The following is a 22,280-nucleotide window of genomic DNA, read 5'->3' on the forward strand; positions in this document are numbered from 1 at the left end:
ACACAACCCTGATCGTTTGGAAATGGGAAAAAAAGTCTGGGGAAACGTACTTCAGATATAGTATTATTGATCGAAGGGAATTTTTACGTACTTTCTGATCCATACTATGTTACGATAAGTTTTTTTTTTTATGTGCCCAAGAGAGTAACACAATATTATTTAAAATAAGTTTACAAAATTGACTAGACAATATACGAAACATGTTGTTTAGAACTAGACCACGTTTCGGTTTGTTATTTTCACATTGATTTAATTTTTCCGCGAATTTGTAAAAATTATATTATAGCAACTTGTAGGTATTGGTGTTTTTAATATGTGGATATTGTGTATATACCCACACGTATACGAATGTATACACAACGAGTTAGCGTTGCTTAACGAAGAACAGGGATAGAATATGTTGATGAGAGAGATAAACAAATACAGTTAACAACGGTAGATGCGGCTTTTTCTTTTTTTTTTTTTTTTATAGAATTAATTTAAAGGAAATTTGTCAATTGTTGAAAATAATTTATTTTATATTTTATTAAAAAAAGAGAAACCTAAAATATGCGTGAAGGTGGCGAATATTCAGCAGTTGAAAATACTACAAATTATAAAGCAATACAGTGAGTGTGTTCATCCCAGCAAAGTTATCGCACAAATTATATGGCATAGATAATCATTTACTTTCCTTAGTTGTGAGAAGATTCCCGAATTATTTTTGGATAAATTAGTGGCGAAAAAGCATTTTAGTAAATTCGGCAAAATCAACAGATTTATATTGAGGCCAAAACGTTTCAGTTGCACGGTGGAATATGAGAATGAAGAGGATGCAAAATCTTCGGTTTTGGAAGCCGGCAATTTTAACGGCGTTGAATTTATAGTAAATTATGCCGCCCATGAAGTCGCTCATGTTCAAAATACTGAAGAATGGGTAGATCCTGAGGTCCAAGCTGAACTTGAAGCCATGGGCTCTGGTCCAAATTACTCTAATATAAATCGTACAAATAAAACTATGGCTCTTAGTAGAGCAACTACGCTAACCAAACCTATTACAACTAGTATCATTAAGCCAATCAAATCAAGCCAAAGCAACGAAGCAATAGGGTTCGACGATGATGTACCACAAATAGATTGCAGTGAATTAGAAGCTATATTGAAAAAACCGGCTTTAACGAATGAAGATAAATATCGTGTTTTAGAGGCGAGGGACAAATTGATAAGACTAGCTAACGTTAGACAAACAGATATCAAAAAAGCGGTGGCTACTCGTGGCACTTGCCCAGATATGTGCCCTGAAAAGGAGAGGTTAATGCGAGATTTTCAACGCCAGGTAAAACATTAAATTTTGTTTGCCGTTAAAGAAACATTTTTCTCAGAAAATGCTTTTAGGTATCATCTTTTGAATGGGCTGATGAAGACGAAGATCCCAAAACTACGATTTCCCATCGTAAAGCCATTAAAGAATATTCACGCAGTAGTGCTGATCAAGAATTTCCTTTAGCTCATGAATTGCGCTCTGAATCGGTCTTGCAGATGACTATGTTATATTTAATGCATCGCATTATGGATTTATGTGAAGATCCCCATATTTCTTTAGGTGATTGGTTCCACTTCGTTTGGGATCGTACGCGTTCTATACGTAAAGACATCACCCAACAAGAATTATGCTCTTTAGAAGCCGTAGAATTGGTAGAGCAATGCGCTCGTTTTCATATACATTGCGCAGCCCGACTCGTCGCCGAAGAGGTTGTCGTATTCGATAAAAAAATCAATGCCGAAAATCTTACCAAGTGTTTACAAACGCTCAAGTATATGTATCACGATTTACGTTTGAAAGGTATACAATGTCCACGCGAGGCTGAGTTTCGTAGCTATGTGATTATGTTAAATTTGGCCGATTCCAATTTTCTTTGGGAATTAAGACAACTGCCAGTACATATTCAAAAAGCTGAAGAAATAAAAAATGCAATTGCTTTCTGTAGCGCTTTGCAAACTGATAATTATGTACGATTTTTTGCCATGATTAAATCAGATCAAATTTCATACCTTAGCGCCTGCATATTACTGGGTTATTTTAATAAATTACGCTTACGAGCCATGGAGGTCATTATTAAATCACATAAATCTCATAAAGCGAAGGTGTTTCTACCAATATCCTATCTACAAAGAATACTAGCTTTTGAAGATGAAAATGCAACAATTAGTTTTCTTCATTATCTTGGCTGGCAGTGTAAAAAGGAAGAAGAAGGAGTATTTTTGCAACGCATAAATAAACCAGATGTGGAACATGTTATGGATAGGGCTTTAAAGGTGAATAAAAATCCTTCTGTTTTCCTTCCCTTGTTGTAATAATTTATTTTCTTCATGCAGTTGGTAGAATCTAAGCGGTTGGTCAGTGTGGGCGAATGTATTTCTGGCCATCCTTTAAATTCAGCGGAGTTATTTGAGAATCATCAGCCTCATAACAGTTTTGATCCAAATGGCTTTCTAACATCCGAGGCTTGGACGGCCGAGGATCAATTGAAAGGGGATTTTATTAAAAATAGGACGACATTCCACTTAACTAATCCAAAAATCACGCAAGACATACTGAAAACGTCAGCATTAAAATCTTCCACAGACGGCAAACTATTCAAAATTCCCTTTTCAACGCCACCAATATCACCGAAGCAACACAGACAACAGCAACACAAATCCATATTTCCCAACTCCGTTGCTCAGTCAAATCAAAATACATCCCCTGCGTTGGGATTTCAACTTGAAAGTAATAATGAAAACTTTCAAAGACCTTCTTCAATTGACAGCAGCAAGTTTGTTTTTAAAGTCAGCCCTGAAAAAGTAGCCGTAGCACATACAAGCATATTTGATCAACCAAAGCCTACAGAGAAAATTTTTGGATCGTTGACCAAGGATACGAAAGGAGCTTATAAGATGCATAATATATTTCAACACTTTAAACCAGAGGACAATTCATTGCCGTCCCGTTCATTTGAAGAATTCACTACCACTAATTTCGTGACCCATAAGACTGAGGAACAATTAAAGTTTGAAGAGATGGAACGGCATAAGCAGGAGTTGGAAAAGGTTCAAATTTTGCAACAGAAGAAATTAGAAGAAGAACGCCAAAAACTGGAACACAAAATGAAAATCGTAGAAGAGCGGAGAAATAGACAATTAAAGGAAAAAGAAGAAGAACGTAAAAGAGAACAAGAACGGAAGCAACTTAAATTAATAAGAGAAGTGATAGACCAGGCTTCGGAGCAACATCAGGAATCAATTGTCAATGAGATCGTGGAAACTCTGGTAAAGGAAGTGGCTTCCGACGAATTGCAAAAGTATATTAGTTTAAATAAAACTGCTCTTCAAGAACTCAATTTTCTCTTTGAAGAACTTGTATTTAATATTACCGAAGAAGTGGCCTGTGAAGAGTACGCAGTAATATGTTGTGATCAATTACTTTTAAAGAAATACTTTTGCCGCTGGCTTAAATATTCGCACAGAGAAAAAGAGCAACGTAAACTTTTGGATAATACTCCTTTATGGGTGACTAGCGACAGCCGAGCTCAGTGTACTGAGAAAGTGAGTCATCCCAGTCAAAAGCAAAATATGGAAATGATCAAAAGATATCGTTTGGGTATGTCCTGCGATTTTAAACAACTTCTATGGTCTGATTACTACTGGCCACATGATCGTCTAAATCTATTTGCATTAGTAGGACAAAATTTATTAATCCAGACGCCGACGTTGGGTCCGTCTGGGGTCTTACCTTCTATCAAATATTTTAAGCTGCTTATAAGTTTACCTAGCGACGACGAGGAATTACCGGGTTTTGAAACGTTTTGCAATAGATGGCTTATAAAACATATTCAAGGAACACAAACCGAAAGTGGACCATTTGTGCATGGTATTCAGCATAATATAGCTTTGTGTGTAAGAAAGTTAAGCGGCATTGAAGCTTTCAATGAACAAGGTGATCCCAGTAAGGAAGAGGCCAATCACAATGACGGTATCATCTTCTTTGTAAGTGGAATAAACTTGCGCTATTCCTCTCGTAAAAGATTACAGCACTTATTACAACTAGCGAAAAATTATAAACATGTACCATTAGCCATAATGGCTTATAACTGTGAAAATTATGATAAATTTAGCTTAGAGCAACACTTAGAACTGCAACGCTTTGTGGAAGAAGGCCTCATAGCTAATTATAAATGCTTCGGTTGTCAGTTAACCTGCCGAGAATTCAGTTTTCGTCATTTATTTGCGAAAGCCATAAATTTCATTACATACGATACGTACAAAACGAATAACAACGACGTGGAAGCATTGGCTGAGCAAAAGTTATTAACGTTTTTGGAGAGTTGTTTAGGGGAAGAAATATGGCGAAGATGGCTCGATTCTTCAAAGAAAAATCCAATATTTTATAAAATCTGCTCTATGCCAGAACATGTAATTGGAGTTTTTAATAAAGCCGTTGAACATTTGGAACATATAACTCAAGAGGATCTAATCGAAATGCCAGAATTTCCCAGTGAATTGAAAGAGTTTGTACCCGAACGACCGAATAATTCCGATATACCATTGGGTTTGGAATACTTCCCGGACAACTGGAAGGACTCACAACGTTTAACTGTAATAAAAGAGGTATTAGAAAGGATTCGTTTGCCTACAAGAATGAAAACATTTCCTAAAGATATAAATGCAGTGGATGTTCAAGTTTGGCTCTTAAGTTACACCTCCGAATGTCTACCGGAGGAGGATGATTATTATATTATTGAAATCGCTCATCGCGCCATAGGGGAACTTTACAACCAACTTAATTACATGAATGTACAAAAAATTGATTTTGAAAGTTTGCAGATGCTTAATTTCTTACAAATTTTGAAACCCATAGCACACGCTCGTATTAATTCCGTCTTAAAAAAGTTAAAAAAGGAACAATTGTCGTCACCTGTCATCTATTTACGCAATGATTTAGAAAATTATCAAATTTTACCGTGGTGGCTAAATTATCAGGCTTTAAGTCAAGTGACCGTAAATCAAATATCAGTACCTGAAGAAAATCTCCCCGTAAAAAATAACGAAAGATGTGAAATTTCAATGAATGAGGTTAATGCCATTATAGAAACGGCCGAAAAAGTCACACAAAAACTTGAAGAGAACTTACAAGCTGCTAAAATGCAAAAGAAAAGTTCCCATTATTCAAATAATACGACGAATATAGAGCGTTATCTCGATAAGACATGTTACCAGTTCGAATTAACAAAGAAAACTTTAGAGTTGGATAGATCGTATGTGCAGAAAATAAACCAAGATGTTGATGAATCAATAGAAGAGGTAGTAACACAAGCTCTTAGCTCTCCTAAGGGAAGGAAGCGCAAAATCAGTGAAAATCCCGATGATATGAAAATTGTAATTGATAAGGCTATGGATTTAATAAAACAAATGGATTGCTTAGAAGAAAAGAAGAAACGTTTGCGTACCTCGTCGTCGTTGCGCGGCGGATGCGGCCAGTTTCACCAATGAACGACAAAAATTATTACAATTACATTTCTACGTTGTTTTATATTAAGGTAGTGTTGTAATATTTTATTTTCATTTTTTATATTTAAGTATTTTATTTTCAAGCCGTTTGCAGGAGTATTATTATTATAATTTTTTTTTTCTTTTTTTAATTTGTTGAAAGTAACATTTGTATCTATTTGCGAAAAGTTTTCTCAAATTTTGATATGAATTTTTTTCGCTGTAATATTCTAAATATTTTTACTTTCAAAGGATGAAAATGAACAGAAATATAAAATGAGAAACAAATAAGTCTAAGGACGATCCAAAAGCGTGACATATTGACTTTTTTTGTTTACATATATGGTTTGGGTCCGTTGGGTCTGATAAGACCAATATGTCCAGTAGCCTGTAAAAACCTTTTACTATTTGTTACCTTAATTTTTTTATTTATTTTTTTTTTTTTTGCCTTTTTTTAATCTTAACATTATCATTATAATTGATTTAAACAGAAAAAAATCCAAACACTAAAGTCTTAAAGCCTTAACATGCGTCTGAGTTTATCGGCTTTATTGGAGACTCTACCGTACTTGAGTTCATGACCATTGAGTTGTTAGCCAGTTAGTCAATGTCCTTTGCCTCTATTCGACCACTTATTTTCTTAAGGTGGTTGGTTGTTGAGTTTGTCTTTGTTATGGATTATTCTGTTTTAAATTGATCGTTATTGATTGTGGTATTTTTTCAATTTTTTCTGCTTATTAAGTTATATACTGAAGTTATGTTATATGTATTAATCAACACCATAAAAACTGTCTGTAATCATGTCTAGATTTAAAATGAAGAGCTTTTCAAATTTTGATTTCGCCTATGCAATGAGATCAACCCTGCGTATTATTTCGTGCATATACTCTTTAACGTTGAATTCGTGTTTTATTATACCCTACACCACTTGTGGTACAAGGCGAATTAAATTAGCGCCGACGTATGTAATATGTAAAAGAGCTTAAAAGAGACACAGCTTTTATTATATCGATTCAGAATCGTAACCCGAATTGATCGAAGCCTGTCTGTCCGTCTGATGTCTGTCCATGTAAATTTGTGTTCAAGCTACAGCTCGCAATTCTTAAGACATTTTAATGAAATTTATTACAGTGACATCCTATGACCCAAAGACGATCATTGTTGAAAGTGGTTCCTGTCGGTGTACTTTTTTAATCAATTCCCACATACCACCTTATTCCGAAAAGCTGTTATATAAAAAAAAAAATTCAAAACTTAACGTCAAAAGTGGGTAAGTAGTAGTATTTTGGCATTCGACCGGCTGGGGCAATTTTTGAATCCCCTCTCAGATAATGAAAACTAAAGTCCATGCGACGAAAAGGTATAATTTTCAATCCTTCTTGACAAAAATCATATCATAATAGTAATTTAACATAAAAAAAGTAACTGCACCAAACTTGGACCATCTTGGCTTATTTTTTCAATACTAGTCAAATAAGAATTTTCACGAAAATTGATACTTTGTAATTGGTAATGAAAATTGACCCATAACAGCAATTTCATACAAAAATTAACTCTACAGGATTGGGCCCACCTACGCCTATTTTTGGATCATGCCCTATGTAAGGATTAAATTTGTACTACATTAGGTTGCGTTTTGGGCCCGCTTCCCCATGATGTCGCACTTGAAAAATATGCCTTTATATAGAAACAAGATATAACTGTTGTGTTCTATAATAAAAATAGGAATTGTGTTAAACAATGTGGTGTAGGGTATTGAATGGCCAATCTTGCCCGACTATAATGTTCTTACGTGTGACGTCTTTGTCTTAACATAAATTAAAAAGTTTCTATTAAGGCAAAAATCTTAAATATTCCCTTGATCGTATATGCAATTAACATCGGTAAATGCGATGTTACTTTCCGATAATAAAACCGCTTTAAACGTATTAATTTGCCGTCTCCTCCCGAAGGATGCAGTTGGCTTGGTTTGTCCTTTACTGTTTAGCTATTGGATGTGAAATATATTCTCCGGTTTTCCTTTATGGGTTGAGCATAAATGTCCCGTCTCGGTCTAGTAGGCACTAGGTTCGTATCAAGTTCTCCAATTATGAATTATTTCATTCGTTAAGCAATGCAAATCATAAACCGGGCCCTGGTTAACACAATAACTGGGTTATAAGCGCATAGCCCTCCCTAAAAGTTCATTTGACATGTTCAGTTTAGTTTAATTGCCGATAAGCCTGCTAGGCTGTTTTCGAGGCAAAATAGCTGACAAAAGCTTAAATTTGAATCACTATAATTAATTATACTATGAAAAATTAAGTCATAATTACTATAATAATTCCATTTTTAACCGGCTTCCTAAACCTATTTCCACTCACTCCACTACCTTTACCTTAATGTTCGAGCGGTCATGAATTCCAAAATATTACGGCATTAGTGAAGAATAATCTCGATGCTACAGAGTACTTAAGTGATGGACTTGATTTCAGTAAAAACCTTCCTTGATCAGATGCATAATTCTTATGGATATTTCTAAGAATGCACTTTCCAAATACAAACACGTTTAAACTATTCACATACGACTTTATTTTTCAATTTTCATCAACTTATACATCAAGCGTGCTGATGCTAATCGCTTTACCTGAAGATTTGATGACCTCCGTTCAAAATAAATGTAGAGAATTGAGAGTTAAGTCCAGCTAGATTAACAAATAAAGTACGTCATCATAAAGCAAAAAACAAAAAAAAAAAAGTGATAAAAATAAAACGTATTGTTTGTTGTTTTGTTCTATTATTCGATAACAACAGTGGATAATGAATTTTAGTTGATGAAATTCAAGTTTCTTTAAGCATCAGGCCACTTATTTATTTGATTTCTTTTGGCGCATTGTCAATGTGAGCAAATTTTGACAACATAATTTTTGGTTAAGCGCAAAAGTGTATACTTTGCAAATAAAATTAAACCTGGTTAAGTGTGAAAGAGAGACAAACAAAAATCCGATAGTAGTGTTGTTTTGTCTACATTTCATGTCGATACCACTGTTGTTATCTTTAAGCAATGCGTTTATTACATCTAAACTATTACTTGAATGTTGGAATTTTTTTTATATTATTTTAAGCATCATTTAAAGACAATCTCAAAAAATAAGAAGTTTTTTCAAACAAAGAAAAAAAAAAAAACATTGTGAAAGACAATAAAAATAAAAAATTACATGTCACAGACAACGGTTCTCAAACAGGGCCTACTAATTTATAAATTGCTTTACTGCAAATGATGCTGGGCTTTGCATTGTCTTAATGCTTCGTTGAAGCCCTCGCAGAGAGTTAAATCAGATTGGCCCTGAGCGCATTGTAGAAACTGTTTAATTTCCCAGGCACAAGGTCCTTGAGGTTCATTAGGCTGAGCGCTGCCACCAGCGTAGTATTGCTGATGAGCTGGTGCCGCTGGTGCAGCAGCAGCAGGAGCTGCAACCTCTTTGTCGCTAGATCCGCTAAACATACTGGTAAGACCATGACCTACAGCATGACCAACTGCGGAACCTACAGCGACGCCACCAGCGGTAGCGGCCATCTGCTGGAACATCGATGGTTGCTGTGGGGCTCCAATAGCAGCAGCTGGTTGCTGTACGGGTACTGGTGGAGGAGCAGGAGCAGCACGTGCCGGTACATTTGAGCTAGGATATGAAGGTGGTGGACTCCTAGAAGAAGAAGATAAAATGTATGGGATTTTCGTAAAGTAAATTGCGTTTACATAAACTTTATTACTTTCTCAATGAGGTTATGTAATCATATTAACAAATTTCACCATATTAATTCTTTACATACACACTCATGCACACATTGTCATCAAAAATATTCCAATTCTCGTGTTATTTTGCTAGCTTTTCATTTGATATCTAGAATTTTCTTCTACGTAATCCAATTTTCTCATAAGAAAAAATTTTTCAATTAAAACAATTAAAGTAGACTTACCTTCTGGTAGCAGGAGGTGGGCTGGCAGAACGTCCTCGTCGTACCATTTTGCTTAAATTTTTTCTTTTCTTTGGCTTTACTTAATTTAGTCTTTTTTTCTTTTGGAATTTTCTATTAACACAGAATTTAATTATTGAGAAAATTCTTTGACTTCTATTTCACTTCTGTTCACTTGCAATTTTCTTGCCTTTCTATAATGCGTTCATATCTTATTGAGATTTTTATATGAAATTTGCTTTACGAGAAATTTCTACTGTAAAATTGAATGAGATCGTAAAAAAAATGAGTAACAGAGAGTAAATATCGAAATAAATAACGGGTGTTACGAAAACAAATATTGCACACAATCAGTGTTGTATTTCATTAGGGTATTAAAAGAGAGAGACATATGAGTCATGAGAAACTAAGCAATATGTCGCCGAAATTTTTGCTACAAAAGCAATGAGGAGCATTCACATTTTAGATCGTATTTTTAGTAATTCGAAACATAGAAATAAATATTTATGTTATTCGAATAAGCGAATTTCATTATTTATGGTAATACAATTTCATTTGATTTGCCAAAATTTAATTTGTTTATAAATAACGGAACATCAGGAATATTTAAGAAGATGTAAAAATAGATTATTATGTTAAAAACAAGCAAAGAATAAAATTGCTTTGTAATTCAGAGATTCCTAATCGCAATAATATTCCTATCAACGACTGTGATCTCATCCAGAATCTCAACTTGGTCTAGAAAATAAACGCAATTTATACGTGAGTATCCATCCTCCAATTCATTAGGACTTATAGTATCCAGCTTTGGGCAAGAAGCCAGTAATTTTAATATCGAAATACTCCAAAAGTACCAATCTAATACTTTTTTGCTAGTGTCCGGAGTTTGTTAGCAACAAACCTATACATGATGACTTTGATTTTCCACAAATTAAAATTCGAATTCAAAGCAATTCTTCAAAATTTCTTGTCAGACTGAGTAATTAATTACATGCCTTAGCAATATTTCTTATTTGGGTGAATCCAATGAAATGAAAAGACGTAAAATGTGTCAGATACTCCATCTTCCGATTTAGAAATTAATTTATTTTTGTTTCTTACACTATTTCAATGAATTTTATATGGCGTTTTTTTATTTATTTAAATATCGTATCTGTACTGTTATGTTGTTTTCAATGTCGAACAATAACAGCTGTTATTTTTCTCATCTTTATATTAAAAAAATTTTTTTTTTGATAAATTATAAATTAAATATGTATGAAAAAAAAGAGGAACATAATCTTTCGTTTACTTATTTTATGTTCTAATTATTTTTTTATTTATTTTTCTTTTTCTAAGCAATAATGTCGTCGTAGTTGTTAAAGCCTCTTTTCTGAATTTTATGAAAATCTTCAAATAAATAAATTTTCCGAAAGCAATTTTGAATTGAAATTTTATTAAATTTTCCAAACGAATTACAAAAAATTACAAACGCCTAGAAAAATGTCACCTAAGAGGAAAAGTAAAATTTCAGCACTTTTATTTAATTTATATACAACTAATTCTATTTTTACACGAATTTGAATTAACACGAGTTAAGAAAAATTCTCTTTCTACAAGAATTGTTTTTTTTTTCTACTTTTAACACGATTTTCAATATTTTATGAATTTTTTTATAGGTTTTTCCGATGCATTTTTTTTATGTTTCTACGAATTTTTTGCATTCTTACTCCTCCTCAACAAGCATTAAGATTTCGCGTTATGTTTCTCATAATTCAGTTAGATTATGTCGATTATAAGTGTATATGCGTGAGATTTATCACTGATATTGTACTCTTACGTAAACGTACGCGTTTATTTTCAGAAAATAGCAATGCATAAAATATTGTGTATATTATTTTTACTTTTTTCATATTGATGAATTTCATATATTATTTTCTTCTTTTTCAAAGTGAAATTTATTTATTATAATATATTTAATAAATTAAAATGTCTAAGCTTGAAATAAATTCTTAAGTGAATTCTAACGAGAATTTTTCAATACTGTCTACTGTACTTTTCAACAGCGCTTTTAGGTCTAGAATGTATGGATCGTGTCAAAAGAATCTTCCAAATCTGTATCTTCCAAATCTTTTTTTGCTCGGTTGCTTTCTTTTGAAATAACACGATTCGCCAATAAGAAGTAAGTACATTTTTCTCTCCCAAAAAAATCCCAAAAAAAAAAAAAAAATTATTTTGCCAGTGTGAGTGACTTGGTCCACTACGGGGAATATCTAAATTTTATGACCTCTTTTTTCTCTAACTCGTTATAGTTCAACGTGAGCACAGTATTTCGTTATTAACGCGTCCAGTTCGGAGGATCAAAGCTTTTTAAATTCGGTAGGGAAATTTCCAATATAATTTGTATTGATGCGATAAAAAAGGCAATATTCCTTATTTGAATGAAACTCGACAGTTGTACTAGACATATTTGACATATCTACTGATCATAGCAGCTTTGATCGAGTTCGTAATAAACGTGCATGACTGTTCGTTGTACAGCATTTTTAACTCGTTTTTTTGCAATGAAAATGAATGGTGTTTGTCTTATGTATAAGTAACATGGATTTCATTATTATTTTTTTTTGTACGGAGTTTTGAGGAAATATGTATTTGCCAGCCAGACATTTTCAATTTATACTTATGGGTTTGCGTTTAAATTTCATTTTGGCCCTCGTTTAGAATATTTTGAATATTGTTAACGGAAGCGACCGATTTTCCATAAGAAATATGAAAATTTCTTACAGGCACACGAAGCAATAGTTTTAACTGCATTTTGCTTTCTTTCTTTTAGAATTTAGAATTACACAATTATATTAATTTTTTTTAGCGAAATGGAACAACGAAAGCTAAATTTTTATTTCTCGCAAAACTTTTTTGCATATCCTTAAACTATACTATAGTATTTATATTGCCACATTATATATTTAAAAGTTTGGCATACGGTATGCCAGAGAGCAGCCAGTGCAAGTACATATCTACAAACATAAATGAGCGTAATACCATCTACGATATGATTATTAACCACACTTGCGTAAATTATAATCAAAATACCATCTACAATATGACTATTAACCGCACTAATACCATCTACAATATGACTACTAACTACGCTAATACCATCTACAATATGACTATTAATCACACTTGCGTAAATTATAATCAAAATACCTTTTACAAGCCGCTACCAACCACACTAATACCCTTGCTTAGCTTATTTATTTAATTACACAATATGCGATATGTTTTATAAGAAAATTTGCAAATTTATTTTTTTTTTAAATTTAATTAATAAACATCGCTAAATCAATCGGGTTTATTGAAGTCGCTTGAACTTTGAGTAAGATTTCATTAGATTGTTTTATTTGTGGCACCTTTAATCTGTCCGAAAATAGTAAATCATCGAAATCTCCATAATTCAAATCATTTATTTGTGTTCTAATAGTCATAAGCCAAGAAGTAGGCTACAGAAATTAATAATCAAGAAAAGATTGTCTTGTTATTAAAAAAAGCGCACTCCGCGTAAAGCCTAAGATCACACTTTGGCACAGACAAGTTCTGCTGGAAGGACTTAAAAGTCAGAAGCATAAACAATACCATATGTTATTTTTAATCTGAATTCTCATTTGAAATGGAAAAACATTTTGAATCCGTATTAAAACAAGCAAGGAAAAGGTGGAACAGGAATTAAGAAAAGCTCATTCCAACTTATTTTAATGTTTGAAATGTTTGTGTAAATCGCGAAGTTCTTCAACGTGTTTATTTGTGTGTGTGTGTAGTTTGTATGAAGAGCAGCACCTATGTCACGACACGTATATGACTGTTGCGTGGAAATTTGCATCTGAAGGCTTTGTTTAGAAAAACCAAACTAAATTTTAATTTTGTCGCTTTCGCTCTCGTAATTTTTTGTTCAAACATGAGCTCAATCGGTTTGTGGGTTTGCCTACACTTTCCGAAACAATCATTGTATGCTACACCACTGGCTGTACACGTTTAGAGAGGTGTTTATTATATCGGTGGAGTTCGCCTGTCCGTCTCCCCATGTAAATTTGTGTTCAACTTACAGATGACCCCCTTTGACCCTTCTCGACGAACGCTAATGAACATTATTCGGATCAGTCCACTTTTTCGATCACTCCCAAAGTAATGCCTTGTTTAAAACGTCGTTATGTGGGAAAAGGTTTGTAATTTTCGAAATTCTTCGACAAAAGTCGCTGAGCAGAAGTACTTCGACATTCCAAATTGGCATGAAAGCACCGTCTTATATAACCGATCCTAAACATATTGAATCTTTATATGAGGAAATTGTCTAATTTTCAATCATTTATAGTGAAAATTGGTTCATGATAGTAAGTTATCGAATGAATCATTTGGGCCACGTAGGCTTATTTTTTGCATAACACGGCATATAAGAATTCTCAAGAGATGTAAACCCTTATGTGCGAGAGAGGCTTTTTTGCCAATGTTTCATGACCAAAATTTGTTCATATTGGCAATTTTACATGAAAATTAAGTGGACCAAATTTTAACCGCATGCGTATATTTCTTGGACCCCAATCCATGTAAGATTTCTCATGAATAGTAAGCCTTTCAGAAAAAGTTCAATTCTTAATAATTGACCTTAGGAAATTAGGATCGGATAGGTCAATTTTTTAGACCCTAATATATATAGGGCTTATCAAGCAAAGCAAGCTCCTTGTATGGAGCGAAATTTTAATCTTTAGTTCTTTATGACGGAAAGTAAAAGGTAAGTGGTAAAATCTTTTCAAAGTAAATAAAGTTCGCTAAATTTGGATCACGCCATAAGATGAGGTTTGGACATCCTTCAATATAAGAGCTGTCATGAAAAGTGTGTCTTCGCATGAAAATAATGTGCAATATTTGATGTATCATTACCAAACCAACGAAAGAATTACTAAAGAATTAAATAATTAAAGAAAGAATTATTAGGCGAGGTGGTGGGGTAGAGTATTTACGCAAATTTCATTAAAGTATGTCAAAAAAAAAAGGCGACTTGTCGCTTGAACACCGGAAAACGGGGCAGACAGGCAAGCTTAGATCGATTCGGAAAGTGATTCGTAAATCGATCTCGGTCTTTTTGATCTTATGTATAAGAGAGTCTGCAGCAATAGTTAGATAGACTTGGATTTATTTTAAGAATATGAGTATGTGCGTTTAGTTGACCATCGCTATGTGTGTGTGCCTTTAAATTTTTAACATTTAATTCAATTTGACATAACAGAGAAATCAAACATGAACATCTACTGTCAAACAACATTCTTTGGTTTCAATTTTCCAAATGATACCAAAAAACAATAACAAACAAATTTTTTGTTTTTTTTTTTTGTTTTTTATTTACAATGCGGTTTTATATTAGCGGCTGTTATTGTTGTTGCTGCCCGTATTTAACCGTATTGAAACGAAACCAAATATGATTAACAACAATTTGATTAGCAATTTTTTCTTCTCTACTTAAGTTTTTGCTTATTTTTGTTTTGCTTTGTTTGACTCTATTTATCGCGCACACATATGGTCAACCGTTTGACATATCACACGCTTACCTTAAAAACAAACTAGGCGTTAAAATTGACCAAACAATGATTAAGTTTTTGTCTTTTGTCTATTGATGGTTACTTTAGCGTTTTTCTGCATCAGCCCGTAAAGTCTTAAATACTGACGAGTCTCTAAATTAAGTTTGCATTTTTTTTTTAAACAAATTTTTGGTTTGGTAAACAATTTATCTGAAAAATTGAATTTAACCGAATTGTATAGAAATCCAACTGAAAAAAACCCCAAGCTTAAATAGAGAATTCTTTTTGTGTTTTACCTTTTTGTTATGGGTGGAAGACGGCGGGCGAGAGGGGCTTTTTTTTTTTTTTTTTTTTTTTGTTTCTTTGTCTATTCGTACATATATATGTTTACCGAGTTCTGCCTAAATATTTGTATCTGTCCATTAATCGTGATACTTGAGAGTTTTGTATTGCATTCATATGTGGAGACGTACGCATGCGGACAGAAGTATGTTGAACACACCTTTTTTTGGACAGTAGCTGCATAAATACTTAACCGACTGCTGCTGCTGATAATACTTCAAAATGTTCGAATGCCAAAATTTGCTTGGTGGACACCGTATTTCTTAAATTTTTTCAAAAATGATTTATAACACTTGTGGGAATTTTAAAATTCAATAAAAGAAAAAATTTCAAAAATATTTCAGGGGCATAGATAACAATTTCGCTTGCGTATGTGCTAGTAGAAGATAATTAAACAGCTTACTCTGAACAGAAAAACAAAAGTAAAGTATATATATATGTATACTTAGGACCAATCATTAGGATCATCAAGATCTTCAAAGAGAATACATAATGTCCCAAATTACAATCGTACATTAAGTTTGTGCCGATGTATGCAACAACCAGAAGTAATTGGGATGGATACAACTTTCATTATATCAATTCATTTAGGAATCACTTTCTGAATCGATCTAGTCTTGTCTGTCCGTCTGCCGGTCGCGTATTCATTGTTGTTCAACTTTGGTACATCGATGTCTTTTGGCCAAAAAACGGTTCCTAATGAAAATGATTCGGATCGGACCACTTTTCCCACGTTTCCCCATATAAAGCCACATTTTGAAAAGTTTTTTTTATGAATATGTATATTAGACGAAATGGTATAGGGCATTTAATCGTGGGCCGCGTGCCACTATGATGTGTTTTATTTTCTAAATCGTTTCGAAAAAAAAGAGAAGCGGATTGAACGGGTTTCTGTATATTTCTCGGGAATGAATATTCAATTCAAACGTAAATTGTATTCATCGACAATGGTTAAATTATTTATTATATTTCGCCTGCTTATCTCAATATTAAATATATATAATATTGATTTTAAAATTGAGTCAAATTTTTATACTGGCCCAACTCAAATAGCTGGCAAGGTAACTACTCATAAAGCCAAACAGAACGATTAATAAGAGAACTTGCGCTCGTTACTTTTACTAGCAAGAGCACAAACTATTAGCAGCACGCTGAAGGGCCGTTCAATTCCCGTTATTGTGCTTGTCCATCTGTCTATCTCTATGTCTGTTGTGTCCGTAACCGAAGCTTATTTGATCTTTCGGCTTTTTGAAATTCAAAAAAAAAAAACCCATTTACAAGTCGAACAAAAATCTTATGTAACATGCCGCGTCAAAAATAAACGTGACTCCAAATTCCGAAACTTCTTAACATGAAAATTCAAATAATAGAAATGACGAAAACTCGTCTCCTCAATCGTGGGAGATGACAGTAACTGGCTGGCGAAACCTGAGAAGTTCTTAAATAATAACTAAGTTGGTCTCGTGAATATGTCTGGACTTTTCAGCCGGCTAAGAATTTCCACCATTTCACCTAATCCTGCCATTCCACCATTTCACCTAATACAGCTAACGGCAGTGTCTTACAACTCTTAGTAGGTGGTCACAGGCCTCAGGTAGCGGTAAATTGTTGCAGCTCATAGGTAATGTAAATTCTTGAGCCTCGTAAAAGATTTCCATTCACATATAACACACGTAACGAGTTATTCCTTCATCAACCAACTTCCAGATCACGTTAGATTCTTATATCGCTTAGGAGATCACAATCCCCCGATAACAGCGTATTACTGCATCTCATAGGTAATGTAGATTCTTGCATCTTGAGAAGGATTCCGATTCGCAGGTAACGGGGAATTCATCCATCGTTTAGTAACTCACAACACACAGATAGCGGCGGATTCTTGCACCTCTTTGAACGTTATAACTTATAAGTAGCGGTAAATTTTGACACCACTTAGTGTAGGTTTGAAATCGGAGGCATCGGTAACGGTAAAATCCTATACATCCTACAACGTTATAACTTGGCGAATTGTGGCACAGCTATCAAGATCTAGGTTACAATTCACAGATTCCTACTGATGTGATGCTTGTGTATGCGCAAATACCTTAATACATTTCTCCAATAAAACGAAAATTAAGCGTTCGAGTTCATTCAATACTGAAAAGGGGAGAAAGAGGCAAAGAGCTCGTGTAACTTCTACTTCTTATTACGCTATTAATAATTTCCTCTCGAACTAGCAAAAATTAACGAAAGCAAATTTGATTATCATATTTTTTTTTTTGTTTTTTACAAAATCGTTTGCAATTATTATATAATAAATATAATATAATATGCCGCCATGGCATTGCTGTGGATAGTATGAAAAGAGGAAAAGAAAATCGAACGTACATAGCGTACGTAAGCGTCTCAATATAATAAAGATCAGGGTTGCCTCCCTTTTGTTGTGTCGCCTTAACCTAAAAATGTCTGGGGGTCTCTCGTGATTTTGAAGTCGGATAAAAAATATAAAATCACGTCACGATTCGAGTACAATGTGATTTTAAAGATTCAAAGGAAAGACGGATTTGTTTAAGAGATGGGGGGCATCGAAGATTCGCCATAAAGTTCATGCAGATCTCTAATGCCTGTGTAATGTTCGTTGTAAACATTCGCCTGGCGGTCAAAATGAAGCCATCGCCTTCAAATTCGGCAAGAGTAATACAAGTTCTTCCAGGTCGATGTTAATAGTGAGTTAAATCGGATGATCGACACATCTACTACGCGACATAAACTTCAAACACATCTGCTCTGTTAAATTTTTGGTCATTACATATCATAATAAACACACGCTAAACATTTCCACATATGTTCTGCGAAAATGGGAATAATTAGCCACGCCCCGTTCAATACTGTAGAGTATAAAAATTTAGTTTCTTCGTAGGTCTGTTCGTGTCCTTTAGGATAAAGCTGATGGATGTAAAAGATTTCGTCACAGCTGAATATATAATTTTTGAAGAATCTTTTATTTGTTACATAATTCGATATCGAGAGCATAAGTGATCTGTGGTTGATGTTTTATGTCTAATATATAGCTTGTCTTAAAAAAAAAGACACGACATCCCACTATATAAACGCATGATTTTCATGAGAGCCAGTGCGGCGCATCGTCGTGAGATTTGTTATAAAAACACGTAGTGCAGTTAAAGTTATATAGTTAGACAAATCGCTCCAAGCGTTCATTCTCAATCACCAAAAGCATAAAAATAAAAATCATTTTATGAATGTCGTTGTACCTTACATAACTTGTGGTAGTAAGCTTGTGCGGAGGTACCGAACACCCAGCACGGCTTTATCGATCGGCTCATAAAAAGATCCTGTGCGTCTGTCCGACGCATGTCTGTCCATGTGTCTATGTGTTTTTCTGTTTAATTTTCCACATATTTTGATGAAATTTGCTACACTGATGTGTTTTGACTCAAGGACCAACGCTATTGGAAATAGTTCGGACTTTTTTTCGACTTTCTCGACCGCTCCCCATATATATTTTTAAAAATCGTTATAGGGAAAAAAAACTGCAATTTTCAAAATCTATTGATAAAAATCGCTGAATAATAGTATTTCCGCATCCCACGAGAAAAATTAACGGCAGAGAACTTGAATCAGTTAGTTAGGTCCAGTTTTTAGACACCAAAAAAATATATAGGTGTTATTATGAAAAGCAAGCGTTTGTATGGAGAGAAAGTTCTATCTCTAATTTTCTTTATGACGGAAACGGAAAAATTGAAAAATATGGGAACTTAATTAAATTTGAATTAAGTATTTTGATCACGTCTTGTGACCTTTTATGCTTCCTTCTTCATAAGATGTCTGAGTTTGCATGAGAACAATGAATAATTTTTGGTGTGTTATTCCAAAAATGAGTAAGAAAGAGAATAGGGTATCTAAAGAACGATCTTCCTCGATTATGATATTACTTGTTGTTTTTAACAATTAATAAGTGTATCAAGTGCACGTTGTGTTAAAATTGTTTGTCGTACGAAATCTACATGTCGCGTGCATATCTTCCAAAAGTTCAATAACTTCGACATTGGTGTTTACACGGTATAAGTTTCAGTTATTTGTAAGCTCTCGTCCACTGTGCATGAATGTGTAAGCAGATGGATGTCAATTACGGGCACTGCACGTTATTCTGTTTCAAACCGGCAAAAATTGAAGTTCAAGTCACGGAAATGATTATCATGAAGTTAGCTTGGGATGAAAACGCAGTAAGCTTGGGATGAAACAGTTAGAAAGTGGTTTGTAAAATATCGTGGAAAAAATTATTGTCTTGAGGACAATAAATGTTCGTATATGTCCGTTTGTCTACAGCAATGGTAATCGAGGAAATGAACTTCCACTTGGGCTGGGCGCATGTCCCCATTGCGGCCGATATATTTAGCAGATTAGCAGTACGTTAATGGTGAAGATGTGCGAGGATATGTCGATGACTATTTCATCGCGAAGAGAAAACTTGTTAAAATATGTTACTACTTGAGGTGACCGAACAGGTAGCTGTTTCCAATATATTCTAAAATATAGCAGGTACTTGCATATATTTTGATCAGCGATATCCATCGGTGAAAATGATCAAGCAATACGAAGTGCCAATGATTACACAACGATTAACATCGATGATTTTGATCATTATGTACATAGCGCTCAGAGATGGTGCTCCGTCGTCATATATGAACTGTCGAACGATTTAAGAATAATGATTTTGATATAAATGACAAAGAACGGCCTGGAGGACCAAAAAAAAAAATTTCAAAGACAATGAATTGTATGAATTATTGAACGAAAGCCAGCTCAAACTATCAAAAAAATTTCGAACAGCTCATCATTTGACGAATTGATTGCTTACAGACATTTACATATGATTCCAATCGGATCAACATCGCGATATCATTGTTTGCCAGGCAAAAAAGACAAGAGTTTTCTGCGGCGTATTCTGACTGGCGATGAAAAGTGGATCTACAACGGCAATCTTGAGTGCAAGAAATTATGGGTAAGTCCAGGAGAGCCATACACATCGGCATCGAAGTCGGAATACTCATGGCCATAAAGTTTTGTTGTGCGAACGAAACTGTTCCGGCAGATATCTGCCGAAGTCAATTGAACAAACTCAGCGATGTATTGTTACAAAAATGACCAGCAATAGCTGTTAAAAAACGTAAAGTGATCCTCTTGCATGACAACCCTTGGCCACATGTTGTAAGAATTGTCAAGGATACACTGTTGCAGCTCGAATGGGAAGTTTTGTCGTACCTAGCGCAATCACCAGTTATAGCGTGTTCTGATTATCACCCGTTCAGACTGATGAAACATGGCTTGGCGGGTACGCGGTTTCGAAATGCTGAAGAAATGCGAAAATGGATCGATGATTGGATCGTTGCTAAACCAATAACATTCCCTCACCATGTTGCCAGAAAGATGGGAAAAAGTTATAGAAGATGATCGAAACTATTTTCACTAATATAGATTCTACCAAATTTGCTCAATAATTGTCTCTTTTCAAATGAAAAAAATGATCAAAATGCATGCAAGGCACCCAACGATAACGAAATATCAGTTGTCTTATTGCTAATGCCTTTAAACACAAATAACTAATGAAAACTTTGCGCTTTAAAAACGTAACATTGACGGGCTTAAATTATAGTGAGAAGGGAATAAGGAAAAATTTCCTCATGTCTTTTGTGCTTCATCTGGCTGACGCTAATATTTTAATGAATTTTTTAAAAAACGGAAAAAAGGGAGAACAGAGATACTTGACTACTAGAATGTACGCATTTGATTGATCAATTATTTGTTACACATATTTGGTTATAATTTAGTGATTTTTAAAAAAGAAGAAAAGATAAATACATTTACGTCGATTGCTTTTAATTCTATTAAATTTGAAATGACAAAACGTAATTTATATATATATATATATTTTTTTTTTTGTTTAATTATCGCATAAATTTATTTTAATGCGAAAGCAAAAGTTATATCTTTTTTTTTGTAGTTGTTAATTTGCATATACTTTAATGATAATAAATTTGAAAAAAAAAAAAAAAAAAAACAGAAGAGAAAAAAGAAAAAAAAAACACCATTTAATTTTATTAATTATATACTTTGTCAATATATTCATTATTGGTAACCTTGTAGTGTGATTTGTTTCTGCGATTCTCGTACTTAATATGGTCAATGACCCATGTAAAACAATACTCGGTTACATCGACTCATTGCTAAATACTATCCATGTTCGCATGCATACCTTTGTGTTTTAAATATATTTGGGCACCTTATGCAGAGCGCATTTGCTTCTCTCTTTAAAAGGGCACTCGGCTAAATAAAGACTTTCGGGCCAAATTTAGAATATTAACTAAACAATTTCTGTGTACATTATGCTTTGCACATATATATATGTATATACAAATATATAGGTTTTTACGCATATAAGTTGCGTATATGCGTAAAATACATGCTATGAATTGTAATGAAAATGAAAAAAAAAAATGAAAAAAAAAGAAATGACAAATAAATAAGAAAACACAATCACAACTAATTCAGAAGTTGTTTGCGTACGTTGAAAAATGTTTTAAAATCTATTCACTATTACTAGTACGGCAGTTGTGAGGCGGGAGAGAAGAGATATTAGCGATATAAGATGCCTATAGAGCGCACAGATTCGCAAATATATTTTATGGTATATAGGTCAATAAATATGAAAGATTTCTGTAATTTTTATTGCTTTCAAATTTCAAATTTTGTGTATAACAAGTAAAAACGGCATAGTGCGACATGGCTCACTTTTTAATATTCTATACGACTTCACTTCATACAGTTGGTCATATAATTTTTCAGCTACTTTTCAAAATATGTTGCAATAGCGTTTGGTGTAGTAAATTTCATCGGACGGATAAGCTTAGATCCATTCATGACGTGATTCGG

At 33.8% G+C, this 22,280-nt stretch overlaps 2 protein-coding genes across 2 annotated transcripts; one reads left to right on the forward strand and one right to left on the reverse strand.

Moving 5' to 3' along the window:
- Positions 1 to 451: 451 nt before the first annotated feature.
- LOC119637392 (protein xmas-2) lies at positions 452 to 5,821 on the forward strand. The gene is made up of 4 exons (XM_038033394.1): positions 452 to 608; positions 679 to 1,315; positions 1,375 to 2,295; positions 2,356 to 5,821. The coding sequence occupies exons 1-4, from the start codon at positions 550 to 552 to the stop codon at positions 5,506 to 5,508; spliced, it is 4,770 nt and encodes a 1,589-aa protein (XP_037889322.1). The 5' UTR covers positions 452 to 549; the 3' UTR covers positions 5,509 to 5,821.
- Positions 5,822 to 8,497: 2,676 nt separating this feature from the next.
- On the reverse strand, positions 8,498 to 9,680 carry LOC119637330 (coiled-coil-helix-coiled-coil-helix domain-containing protein 10, mitochondrial). Its single transcript, XM_038033291.1, has 2 exons — positions 9,463 to 9,680; positions 8,498 to 9,188 (listed from the first exon to the last, which is right to left on the reverse strand). The coding sequence occupies exons 1-2, from the start codon at positions 9,507 to 9,509 to the stop codon at positions 8,753 to 8,755; spliced, it is 483 nt and encodes a 160-aa protein (XP_037889219.1). The 5' UTR covers positions 9,510 to 9,680; the 3' UTR covers positions 8,498 to 8,752.
- Between the last annotated feature and the right edge of the window lie 12,600 nt (positions 9,681 to 22,280).

The sequence above is a fragment of the Glossina fuscipes genome, unplaced genomic scaffold (genome assembly GCF_014805625.2).
Source record: "Glossina fuscipes isolate IAEA_lab_2018 unplaced genomic scaffold, Yale_Gfus_2 59, whole genome shotgun sequence".
Classification (NCBI taxonomy): Eukaryota; Metazoa; Arthropoda; class Insecta; order Diptera; family Glossinidae; genus Glossina; species Glossina fuscipes.

Bases quoted from the DNA above. Each gene is read 5' to 3' on its own strand.
- LOC119637392 (XM_038033394.1), top strand. From the start codon at position 550: ATGCGTGAAGGTGGCGAATATTCAGCAGTTGAAAATACTACAAATTAT. The intron at 609-678 runs GTGAGTGTGTTC...TACTTTCCTTAG, and splicing joins ACAAATTATAAAGCAATACA to TTGTGAGAAGATTCCCGAAT. The intron at 1,316-1,374 runs GTAAAACATTAA...AAATGCTTTTAG, and splicing joins TGCGAGATTTTCAACGCCAG to GTATCATCTTTTGAATGGGC.
- LOC119637330 (XM_038033291.1), bottom strand. From the start codon at position 9,509: ATGGTACGACGAGGACGTTCTGCCAGCCCACCTCCTGCTACCAGAAG. The intron at 9,189-9,462 runs GTAAGTCTACTT...TTCTTCTTCTAG, and splicing joins CCACCTCCTGCTACCAGAAG to GAGTCCACCACCTTCATATC.